The following is a 13,079-nucleotide window of genomic DNA, read 5'->3' as shown; positions in this document are numbered from 1 at the left end:
ACCATGTTCCATATTCCATATGACCGTCCAGCACGGTGGTCTAGTGGTTAGCATGTTGGAATGTAAGCGTCAACCATTGGTTGTCTATACGAGCCCTACCATTGGCTGGCGACTGGTCCAGGGTGTACCCCGCCTCTTGCTCAAAGTCAGCTGGGATAGGCTCCAGCTTAGCTCCATGACTCTGCGACCCAAGCCCACTTGACCAAATTCCCACATAGATGGCTTTAAGTGCAATGTAGGAACCATATTCCATATTCCATTTGATCCGTCCAGCACGGTGGTCTAGTGGTTAGCATGTTGGAATGTAAGCGTCAACCATCGCTTGTTTATATGAGCCCTGCCATTGGCCGGCGATCGGTCCAGCTGGGATAGACTCCAGCTTAGCTCCATGACTCTGCCACCCAAGCCCACTTGTCCAAATTCCCACAGAGACGGCTCTAAGTTCCATATTCCATATTCCAAATGATCCATCCAGCACGGTGGTCTAGTGGTTAGCATGTTGGAATGTAAGCGTCATTGGCTGGCGACCGGTCCAGGGTGCACCCCCACCTCTCACCCAAAGTCAGCTTGGATAGGCTCCAGCTTATCTCCATGACTCTAATGAGGACAAGCGGCATAGAAAACGGATGGAAAGCTGAGCCAATCCCAGGACAAACTATGAAAATTTTGTCTCCAATTGACGTAATATCCATATTTACGGCAACCCAGATGTATTATATTCTTATATATTATCATATATATTACCTTACATTTTGGATGTGAACCTTGTCTCAGGTTTGTTCTGTGCATTAAAGCCATGTTAGATGAGAACGCTCGTCATGTATCGTGTTACGTTTGACATGAAATACACAATGTGTACTAGTATTTAAGATACGGATACAGCAATTTACTTGAACTGGTCTTTCCATAAACGGCAGCTCCATACTGGACTAGTTTCTCATTTGGGGTTGTCACTGTATCCCCTTCAGTGCCGATTCTCCACGGAGCGCGGTAAGACTGTGTTGACCTACATTGCTTCGTGTATTTTCAGCTTTGACTGCGTCTTTGGCGACTCTACCTCACTGTAACGCAGTAGCCATAATCCCTTTATGGAGATTTGGATTGGGGGGGGGGCCGGACTGGATGGATCCAAGAGTAACCAAGGTGACGCACAGGGAAGTCATGTGACAGCCAAGATGATGCCCTGAAATATAATAACGACTGAATGTTACAGCTGAGCATTACCTTTTGTTTTATCATGGAAATGCTGCAGAGAGGAATTCCAGAACGGGGACCTGACCTGACAAAATACCAGTCTGGTCGTTTTAATAGCGTTTGAAAAACTTTGTCTGAATATCCTATTGAGCCTAATGAGGGATACATCATTTCCCGCCAGAGTTAAAGAGCTGTCCAATCTCTGTGGAAACCCGCTGATAGCAGCTAGACTTTGCCCTGAGGCGCACCAACAATACAGGAAGAGCAGAAAGACTGGATTGTGGCTCGTACAGACCCAGGTAAGACACATTTGACAAGATTACACCTGTAAGCCATTGACTTGAGTGGAATAGTCCAACTAGTTATTGAAGGCTTTTTGAGTGGGATTCCTTCAACCGATATTGAAGTCAGCTTCAGGGTACCTGCTGTAGATACTGGAAAAATACAATAGAAGTGGACTTTGTGCTCATTATCGTATTCGTGTTATGATCTTTATTTTTACAATATTAAAATGATCATTAAATGTTTGAACGACGTACGGTCAAATATTCACAGTTTTGAGTGACATAAGAGGTTTTAATGTAACATGTTAATCAGTGTGGCTGTAGTCTACCGCAGGGTAGATAGAACTAAACCCACTTATATGTATACATTATACCAGTATTATACCAGGTACAGTACAGTCCCAATAATAAGCACCTTATTGACTGAACGCCTACCTGCTAGCGTCAATCAAACCGATTCAATACCAATCTGATGTCAAAGCTCATTTAATTATGCCGGTGTCTCAATTGTCATTCCGGCCATTTTATGGCAGCTTTTAGTCATTATGGAGATAAGAATGACTTCCTGTTGGCCATGATGAATGATTTTAAAACAATACTGTCCTCGCGTGTACCTCAGGTTGAAGGAAATCTGGGTCTTGGTGTCTGTTTCTCCTTCATCCAAACATCAGTTAATCATCTCCGCGGCCAGTCAATACGCATATGCCTCAATTAATCACCGGCTGAGGACAATAATTAAGTGTTCGTCACAGATGGCTCTTATTTTGTAATCACCCGTTTGTGTCCAATGGAAATGACTAGCGACCGCCTCAAAGCGTGACTGGATGTCGCAGCCCTGACCTCGCATGTGCTTGCGTGCTTCTGTTGACTAAATGTTGGAGCAGAATGGAGCTGGATAATGGCAACGGAAGCGATAGCCGTGGACCTCAGCCGCCGCCCTACAACCCTTACTATTATGGCCAGAACCCACACGCAGGGAAGACCTACCAAGTAAGTGACGTTGACCTTGACGTCAAGACATGCATCTCACCAAATTGGGCTCCCGGGACAAGATGAGATTTTCACATTAATTTTAAGGAAAGTACAATGAAAAAATAGGAACGGACAAACAAACATGATTTAACCGACTCACCAAACAATGCAAATATGTTTTTAAATGTTTATTGTTCCAGAAATTGACCCAAAACGATATTATTGTCGACATTATTTGAAACCAAACAAAGCACTGTCATGATAGTAAAAATGTCTTATAATATTGCAATATTTCCTTTAATATGTCATTAGGCTGCACGGTGGTTTGAGTGGTTAGCATGCAGACCTCACAGCTAGGAAACCCGAGTTCAATTCCACCCTCGGCCATCTCTGTGTAGAGTTTGCATGTTCTCCCCGTGCATGCGTGGGTTTTCTCCGGGTACTCCGGTTTCCTCCCACATTCCAAAAACATGCTAGGTTAATTAGCCACTCCAAATTGTCCATAGGTATGAATGCGAGTGTGAATGGTTGTTTGTCTATATGTGACCTGTGATTGGCTGGAAACCAGTCCAGGGTGTACCCCGCCTCTCGCCCAAAGACAGCTGGGATAGGCTCCAGCACCCCCGCGACCCTCGTGACGATAAGAAAAAGAAAGATAGAAAGATAGAAAAAGAATGAATGAATATGTCATCAGGCAATTCATACTGTCTGTGAAACATTTGCAGCATTTCTTGAAATGTTGGTTTTTCATTAGGGTTTTCATTAGTTGAACAATTCCAGCATATATGATTCTCCAACTTGGGTGCTTCTCAGGCCCCTGAAGCGTGTGTGTGAATTTTTGGTGTTTTTTGACCAGAAAAGTGCATTAGCAGCAAGTTAAAAAAAACAGCAAAAAACGACATGCTAACCCCTTATGTTTTGTGTCAAAAATCACCAAATTCAAACACTGGCATTTTATGCCATTTTTGGGTGCTTCTCAAGCCCCTGATGCGTGTGTGTAGGGTTAGGGTTAGGGGTTAGTGCATTAACAGCAAGTTGAAAAAAAACAGCAAAAAACGACATACTAACCCTTTACGTTTTTTTTTGTCAAAAATCACCAATTTCAAACACATGCATTTTATGCCGGTTTTGGGTGCTTCTCAAGCCCCTGATGCGTGTGTGCGGGGTCAGGGTTAGGGTTAGGGTTAGGGTTAGGGGTTAGTGCATTAACAGCAAGTTGAAAAAAAAACAGCAAAAAACGACATACTAACCCTTTACGTTTTTTTTGTCAAAAATCACCAATTTCAAACACATGCATTTTATGCCGGTTTTGGGTGCTTCTCAGGCCCCTAATGCGTGTGTGTGAGGTTTCCCGTGGTTTTTGGACCAGAAAAGTGCATTAACAGCAAGTTAAAAAAACTGAAAAAAACGACCAGAAAAGTGCATTAGGGTTAGGGTTAGGGTTAGGGTTAGGGTTAGGGTTAGGGTTAGGGTTAGGGGATCAGGTTAGGGTTAGGGTTAACCCTCTAGCCGAGGGGGGTCAAAAGGTTTTCTGTCCAGCCGGTCACTAAAGCAGGTGATTTTAATGATTAACCCTCCTTTGGTTTGCTCGTCATTGAAATCACCTGTTGGAGAAACCGGTTGGAAAGAGAACCTGCAGTGCTTCTGCCGTCGGTCGACACGCGCTCTAACCCATCATGAAAACCAACCCTTCACATACACACATCGAGAACACCGCAAATGTCGATGACATAGTTTGAACTAGAATATTTGTGCAAACCAGGTGGGGAAGGGTGACATTCCAGTGGTGACCCCTCCTGGCTACTACGACAGCACGGTCCACTCAGAAGGACCGGCAGGAGACGTAGACCAGCATCAGTTTGGTCAACCAGCAGCCAACTGCTGTCATGGCTTGGAGGAGAGCGTTTTTGCAGATGCCGCCGTTCGAAGAGGTGAGTCCTCACGGAAGAGGTAATAATGAGAGGCACAGACGGAAGGAAACAAAGAGTTTGTTTGCACCTTTCAGAGCCGAATAAGGATAACCAATATTTACTGCCTCATTTGCTTTGCAGTGTTTTGTTAAAATTGATTTGAAAGTGAAAATTGTTCCCAGACTGCTGCTGCAATTCACCTCAGCTCTTCATCTCTCACACAATCCGAGTCTTTGGATTGAAATGAGAGCGTAAAAAATAGCAGGACAATAATGAAACGCTGCGCATCGTAAACATGGCCGCCTTCATATTGCCTTTCACCGTTTGACAGTTGCAGGCTCATTTTACACACCTTCCTCCTCCATCCGTCTGCATGGACCGTGTACTCCTCTGTCAACAGGTTTCATAAGGAAAGTCTACCTGACCTTGATGATTCAGCTGCTGGTGACTGTTGGGATCATCTGTGCTTTCCTTTACTGGTGAGGCGCCGATACACCAGGGAACACCTTCAGGAACACCTTCAGGATGAGATGAATCGCTGTCAGGCAGCTGGCTGCCAATTAAACTGGAGTGTAATCTGTCACAGCAGACGCGTCAAGAACTGGCAAAAGTGTCTATACACAAACTTTGAGTAAAAAAAACTGCAAAAAAACATAGAAGCGGGTATGCTCTAGTAGAGTGTATATCTCTACCAATACATAATAATGGCACATATTTATTTGTTCTGCTTGTTATGATGTAATTATATAAGTAGATTTGGATGTACTTTATGTCAAAGTACCACTACAGTGGTATAGTACATATAGTACAATAAATACAACTAAATGCATGGTTGTAGACGACCTTAACGTATGCCACATGTACTTAAACCACAAAAACTATGCGGTTTTACTCTGGTTTCCTTCCACAGTCCAAAACAACATTTAGGTTCATTGGAGCGTCTAAATCAGGGGTGTCCTAAGTTTTTCCACAGAAGGTTGCATACATAAAAGTGTTTATACACAAACTTTGAGTAAAAAAAACTGCAAAAAACATAGAAGCGGGTATGCTCTAGTAGAGTGTATATCTCTACCAATACATAATAATGGCACATATTTATTTGTTCTGCTTGTTATGATGTAATTATAAGTCGATTTTACTTTATATCAAAGTACCACTATAGTGGTATAGTACAATAAATACAACATGGTTGTAGACAACCTTAACGTATCCCACATGTACTTAAACCACAAAAACTATGAAGTTTTACTCTGGTTTCCTTCCACAGTCCAAAACCACATTTAGGTTAATTGGAGCTTCTAAATCAGGGGTGTCCTAAGTTTTTCCAAAAATAAAAATGCAATTTTTTTTAAAAAATCAGGGTGAGCGGCCGGGACTGGTGCTTCGCCTCACATTACAGCTTAAAAAACAAATTTCTCCTAACTTACCTTGTGTAATATTTCAACCTCGGCAGCCTTGAAATAATATCGGTAAGAATGCTTTTAGAGGTAAATATGTGTGACAAGATGGTAAAGAAAAAAATGTAATTTCGACCTTGCAATATGTTTGCTCGCAGTGGTTATAGAGCTTTATGTCTTGCATTATGGATACAGTGGAACGCTGCACTAGTAATTTCTTTTCATAAATTGCATTCAGCTCCCATGTGCATGATGCTCTGTCCTCTGTTAATATTTAATGCAATGATTCTATTGCCGCCGTCAAAGAAATAGCAAGTCTATTAAATGCGGCTGCTCTCCTCTCCCTTTTTCTTATCAAATAACAGGGACACTCTCAGGGAATGGACGAGGACAAACAACTGGTTCACCTACACCATGATGTAAGTCATCACAACCAATGTTGGATGCTATTTCCGACACTTTGGATGCCCTAAAACACGTTGGTGTGCTCCTTAAATGGAAATGCTGCTAATAAAAGCGATAAAAGTAAACCACAGAGCGTCAGCGTCTCAGCTGACGAAACGTCTGACTCCACGATGCATAAATAGGCACCTTCAGCAAACCCGCTATTGTTGTTTATTGGCTATTTTTACCTGTCTATATTGTGTGGGAAACAGGGCGACGGTGATGGTACTCCTCGTGCTTTTGTCCTGCTGTGACAACATCCGCCGCCGCGTCCCCCTCAATTTCATCACCATGGGAGTGTTTGTGAGTGACAGGCTGAGTAGCAGTCAGCCATCAAATGAAAGCCTCACCTGCTCTCCTTTACCTGCTTTGTTATTGTTGTGTCTGTCATGTTGACTTGTTCTTTGTCCCCCCCGCCTCCTTGTCTGGGGAAGACTCTTGCAGAGGGCCTGATGCTGGGGTCCATCACAGTGTGAGTATCTCTTCCCCAACCTGATGCGGAATTATGGACACCCTATCTTCCCAAAGTGGGATACGCGTATGCCGTGAATAAAAATGAAAACCAACATAATCCTAAAACTCGTAGTCAGGCCTGATGGCCTCTTAGTGCCCAGCAAACGGAGTAGGAAGAAGGAAGGAGACACAGCATGGAGGTCTTCATTGCTCTGTGTGAGATTTATGAATAAGTAAATATGTTGATGATTATGGGGTACATTAACAATGGAGCACCGACGGGACATGGAGAAAAAAATATCGTTTATGACATCTCACAAAACTTTTGAGGGATAACACTTGTCGAAAACTTTCAGATGCAATGATACAAAAAAAGGGTTTAGGGTTGGGGTTGGACTTGGGGTTAGGATTAGGGTTAGGATAAGGTTAGGGCTAGGGTTAGGGTTAGGGTTAGGGTTGGGGTTTGGGTTGGGGTTAGGGTAGGGTTAAGGTTGTGGTTGGGTTAGGGTAGGGTTAAGGTTGTGGTTGGGTTAGGGTAGGTTTGGGGTTGGGGTTAGGGTTGGTTTTGAGTTAGGGTAGTGTTAAGGTTGGGGTTGGGGTTAATGTAGGGTTAAGGTTGGTGTTGGGGTTTGGGTTCGGGTAAGGGTAGTGTTAAGGTTGGGGTTAGGGTTAGGGTTGGGGTTTGTTTTGAGTTAGGGTAGTGTTAAGTTTGCGGTTTGGGTTGGGGTAGGGTTAAGGTTGGGGTTTGGGTTAGGGTTTAGGGTTGGGTTGGACTTGGGGTTAGGATTAGGGTTAGGATAAGGTTAGGGCTAGGGCTAGGGTTAGGGTTAGGGTTGGGGTTGGGGTTGGGGTTGGGGTTGGGGTTAGGGTAGGGTTAAGGTTGTGGTTGGGTTAAGGTAGGTTTGGGGTTGGGGTTAGGGTTGGGGTTGGTTTTGAGTTAGGGTAGTGTTAAGGTTGGGGTTGGGGTTGTGGTTTGGGTTGGGGTAGGGTTAAGGTTGGGGTTTGGGTTAGGGTTGGGGTTGGGGTTGGGGTTGGGGTTGAGGTTAGGGTTAGGTTTAGGGTTGGGATTGGGGTTTTGGTTAGGGTAGGGTTAAGGTTGGGGTTGGGATTAGGTTTAAGGTTGGGGTTAGGGTTTGGGTCGGGGTTGGGGTTAGGGTAGGGTTAAAGTTGGGGTTGGGGTTAGGGTCTGGGTTGGGATTGGGGTTGGAGTTGGGGTTTGGGTTAGGGTTAAGGTTGGGATTGGGGTTGGAGTTGGGGTTAGGGTTTAGGGTTTAGGGGTAGGGTTAAGGTTTGGTTTGGGGTTAGGGTAGGGTTAATTGATTGAAAGTGATTGAAAATGAAAATTGATTGAAACTTTCTGATTGAAAGAGACATATGGTTTAAAAAAAGCAACTACGGTACATTAGCCTACACTTCCTGTCCGTCCATTCATCTACCAACTGAAAGCCAGCCTGGACACCCACTAACCCTCCATTCCTATATACTCTACCAACCTCCTCCACCTAATTCATACAACATGCAGCAACCACATTTTTAACGAGAGAAACACATGGTCAAAAAAGCAGTTTTGATGTGCCGATGACTGTGTAAACACCAGTTTCCGTTGAAGCCGTCTTATGAATTATACACTGACATTATCATATTCATGGCGGTCTGTCATAAGTGAAACTGATATAAAATGAAGATGAGCCATACATTATGGAACACATGTCTAGTGGGGGCCATCTGCAAAGCCGAGACACAAAAGAAACACGACTGCATTTTTATGAGAAACATCATGTATGTCTGACACCTTCTCGGTACGAAACTACGGGGGTGCTGCTTAACGATATCGTTTGATTTGGTACAACTGCAGGTTCTACTCCGCCGAAGCCGTTCTGTGGGCCGTGGGGGCGACTGCGCTGGTGTCCTTTTCCCTGAGTGTATTCGCTATGCAGACCAAGGTGAGGTCACACACTCCGGTTTAGCTTGGGAAGGGGACTTATCGTAAAACCGCAGTGGCTTGGCTGCGGCTCCGAGGTAAATGTCCGTGCCACACTCAAAGACGTTCAACTCAGCATGGTCAAAAAATATCGATATGCTCTCTGCCCTCGCAAAAGTATGATTACTGCTGAGATCAGTTTTGTCAATCAGGTTAATTCCTTCTTCTCAGTGTTGGCACAACGAAATCCCTTGGTGGCCCTCAAACAGTACAGGCTATTTGCTATCGGCTATCTCTGAGCCGTGCTAACACCATGCGGTACGGTGCTTTGGGTGGGAAGCCCTGGTCTGGATTCCAAGGGATAAGGAACATTTTGTTCAAGTCTTTAGGTTAGATGGTAGTCAATGTGGCATCTCTAAGGAGTCATTCTGTGGGATCTTTTCTACATGGCGCATTATCTCGTTTAAGTAGTACTCAATACCTCAGATTTTAGTACGCATATTACTGAAGATTACGTAAGCATACTGGTCTAAGATAAAAGTGGCTGGTAATAAAAACATGTTTTTATTGTGCCCTTTTGACCTTGATTTCAGAAGTTTAACCCCTGAGTCCAATTAATCATGTTAGTTTTTACTCTGATGTCCCAAAATGATGCATATCATAAAAGTTTAATATACGGTATGAATATTTTTACACTTATAAATACTTCATACATAAACATTTATGCATTTACAGCAAAGCTTTTTATTATTTTTTAAATTAATTTTTAACTGTTTTGTCATAACAACTGCTTTCCTACCCCATTCCAAAAACCCCAAAACATGTTAGCTTCATTGAATGAATATGAATATGAATATGGGTGGGAATGCTTGTTTGTCGATATGTGCCCTGTGATTGGCTAGCCTGCCTCTCGCCCAAAGACAGCTGGGATAGGTTCCAGCTTACCCCTGCAAGCCTAGAAAATGGATGGATGGTCAGCTAGTACACGTGTATTGTGTAGTAATCAATAAAGAAACAAATTGCCATATTTGGGATTTGATTAGGTCAACAGAGGAGATTTATTTATTTGGTATTCAGGGAAAAATTATTTTCAGGATTACAGCATAGCAAAACTATTGTGTGTGGAAACACAATGGGAGTCAATAAGACCACGTTGGTCCCAGGGTAAAGCTTGTAGCCCCGCCCCCCCTGGATTGCAAGGACCTGTACAGCTCGGGAAAGATGAGTCTTCCTCCTACTATATGCGGAAGGACAAGATTCTGAAGCGAAAATTATGGGATGCAGGACTTTGCACTAATCATTTTCAATTTCACGCCAAAGTAGGTTTGAGTGACATTTTAAAAAGTCTCATTATAAGGTGTGATATTTTATCAGCATACATCCTAGCCAGAACGTGTCCATTGGAGACAATGGAGGTTCCTTCAATAAATGGCTTGTTCAGCGCACGTTAGAGCGCATGGACTCAAATAGGGGAATCAAATTGGGCGAAATGGGAAGGACGTTTAGAGATGATTATTCATTTACTTTTAGTGGCACTTTGAAATGTTTAAAGATGCCTTGCTACTTTTTAGAGCTAAAGTAGCGTAATTATTCCAGTCTCATGATGATGGCATGATATTGGTAATGGTTTAATTTCATTTGAACATGCATCAGATTACAATCCCAGTGCATCCCATAATCAGTTCCCAGTTCCACATGTCCAAAAGGAGTAGGAAGAAGCAAAGCTTATTAAATCCTACCCCTCCATCTGGTACTTTTACAATCAGTAACTGTTACATTTGTTCACTTCCTGCTTTCCTAATATGGTTTAAGTTTTGTTTTTTTTAATTTTTAAATTTTTAAATTTTTAAATTTTTAAATTAAAAAAAATTTTAATTTTAAAAAAATTTTAATTTTAAAAAAATTTTAAATTTAAAAATTTAAAAATTTAAAATTTTTAAAATTTTTTAAATTTTTTAAATTTTTAAATTAAAAAAAATTAAATTTAAAAATTTAAAAATTTAAAAATGTTTTTTTTAATTTTATAAATTATACAAAAATATTATTTATAATTTTTTTTAATTTAAAAATTTAAAAATTTAAAAATTTAAAAATGTTTTTTTACATTTTTAAATTTTTTTAAAAAATGTTTTTTTAAATTTTTAATTTTTTTTTAAAAATGTTTTTTTAAATTTTTAAATTTTTAAATTTTTAAATTTTTAAATTTTTAAATTTTTAAATTTTTAAATTTTTAAATTTTTAAATTTTTAAATTTTTAAATTTTTAAATTTTTAAATTTTTAAATTTTTAAATTTTTTTGTCCCGTACCCGTGATATTATACATTATATATATATATACATGCTATACCGACATAATAACACAAAAGGGGGTTGTTTTACATCCAAATGCTAATTATTTACACTATTAATTACAACTTTCTCATTTGGAAGTAAACTATGTGTGCACACTTCAAATTTCCTGACTCTTAAGGAGTCTCTCACTTCCTACTTTCTGTCGTGTTGATGGTTTGTTTCCCACTTGACGTCTGTCTTGTAGTTGCAGGTCAGGTAATCAGCGGTAGTGATTCTCCGAGGTAACAACCATCACTTCCTGTCTGTCTGATAAGGGCATGCAGGCCCAAACTCAGCCTCCCCTCCTTCTGTGCCAGCGATGCATCTGGTTGATGAATTATCCAGCATCGTTAGTCATAATCGTTAGTATATTCACACGTTGAACTGCCATGCGTCTTCATCACTCAGTAATCAAAATGTTGCACGACCTTGAGTGGCCTTGACGGCCATGACGAGCATCAATGAAAGATGTTCCGGCAACAGGGTGTGTTTTTCTGGCTGGTCACATCCTCTATTTTCCTCTCCTGTCTGACTCCAGTGGGACTTCACCATGGCGAGTGGGAGCCTGTGGGTGTTTGCATGGACGCTGCTTTCGTTTGCGCTGCTCTGTGCAATCCTCCGATCTCAGGTAAACAGGAAGACGGGCAGGCTTGCATCCGTGATGATAGCTGGGAGGAGGACAATACGGACGGATTCCTGGCTGGTCTACTTTCACACTACAGAAGCACCCTGGAAGCTGGCATGCTGACTATACGCTTTTTTTTAATACTTCATTTACACTAACGAGGCTCTTAAATGTGCTAAAATATACATATTTCTATAATAATAATTAAAAGGCTATATGATTTATGAATCAATATATTTAGGAAAAAGGTGATAAATTGAAGCTGTGAAATTTGAAGCACAATACGTTAACACATCTTATAAGATTATATACGAGTTATTCACCGTTTGGTATATCTGAAGTATGTGCATTGTCAGTGTATATTATAAATAAATGACATTATATAGTGATATTTATTTAACATATATATGTTAAATACTGACAATGCACATATTTCAGATATACCAAACGGTATCATCTTATAAGATGTGTTAAAGTATTGTGCTTCAAATTTCACAGCTTCACTTTATCACCTTTTTCATAAATATATTGATTCATAAATCATGCAGCCTTTTAATTATTATTTAATTATTATTATTATAGAAACATATATATTTTAGTAAATTTAAGAGCTTCTTTGTGTAAATGAATCATTAAAAAAGTATATTGATTCATAAATCATACAGCCTTTTAATGATTATTTAATTATTATTATAGAAACATGTATATGAAACATGTATATTTTAGTAAATTTAAGAGCCGCTTTGTGTAAATCAATTATAAATAAATGACATGATATAGTGATATATATTTAACATATGTTAAATATATATATTTAACATATATGTTAAATAAATATCACTATATCATGTCATTTATTTATAATGTACACTGACAATGCACATATTTCAGATATACCAAACGCTGATGAACTCCTTCCATCACAGCCGTCCCTCTTTTACCGCCGTTTGTCATCATTTCGACTGATTTTTCAAGGCACACAGATGATTGTGTTAGATAGACATTGTATATACCATGTTTATATTTACTATATATTATATACCAAAATGTTAGACTATGATCATTGTTGATCGTCCAAATTGTCCATATGTATGAATGTTAGTGTGAATGGTTGTTTGTCTATATGTGCCCTGTGATTGGCTGGCCACCAGTCCAGGGTGTACCCCCGTCTCTCGCTCAAAGACAGCTGGGATAGGCTCCAGCACCCCACGCGACCCTCGTGAGGATAAGCGGTAGAAAATGAATGAATGAATATGTCATCAGGCAATTCATACTGTCTGTCAAACATTTGCAGCATTTCTTGAAATGTTGTTTTTTTTCATTAGGGTTGTCAGTTGAACAATTCCAGTATATATGATTCTTGATTCTTGATTATGATTATATGATGATTTGCAATTGAACCGTGTGTGTGCACGTGTGTGTGCACGTGTTTGTCTGGAGAGATGCTGCGTTCGTGTCACATGCTCTTCTGCCACCTTAAGGTTGTTTTTCATCTTAAAACCGCATCAAAGTTGCCATCTTCTTTTCCAGTATTGTAGACTTGTAGCA

At 40.5% G+C, this 13,079-nt stretch overlaps 1 protein-coding gene across 1 annotated transcript in view; it reads left to right on the top strand.

Annotated features, from left to right (window-relative positions):
* Positions 1 to 1,339: 1,339 nt before the first annotated feature.
* zgc:110410 (uncharacterized protein LOC553618 homolog) overlaps positions 1,340 to 13,079 on the top strand; it is a 13,382-nt gene continuing 1,642 nt past the window's right edge. The window contains exons 1-9 of the mRNA XM_058053319.1: positions 1,340 to 1,493; positions 2,363 to 2,468; positions 4,213 to 4,381; positions 4,761 to 4,839; positions 6,123 to 6,176; positions 6,414 to 6,504; positions 6,636 to 6,673; positions 8,510 to 8,597; positions 11,445 to 11,534. Coding sequence (XP_057909302.1) covers positions 2,364 to 2,468; positions 4,213 to 4,381; positions 4,761 to 4,839; positions 6,123 to 6,176; positions 6,414 to 6,504; positions 6,636 to 6,673; positions 8,510 to 8,597; positions 11,445 to 11,534 — 714 coding nt within the window. The 5' untranslated portion in view covers positions 1,340 to 1,493; position 2,363. The remainder of the gene's footprint in view (positions 1,494 to 2,362; positions 2,469 to 4,212; positions 4,382 to 4,760; positions 4,840 to 6,122; positions 6,177 to 6,413; positions 6,505 to 6,635; positions 6,674 to 8,509; positions 8,598 to 11,444; positions 11,535 to 13,079) is intronic.

This window comes from Doryrhamphus excisus, chromosome 17 (assembly GCF_030265055.1).
Source record: "Doryrhamphus excisus isolate RoL2022-K1 chromosome 17, RoL_Dexc_1.0, whole genome shotgun sequence".
In the NCBI taxonomy this organism is placed as follows: Eukaryota; Metazoa; Chordata; class Actinopteri; order Syngnathiformes; family Syngnathidae; genus Doryrhamphus; species Doryrhamphus excisus.
This window is presented reverse-complemented; position numbering and strand designations above follow the sequence as displayed.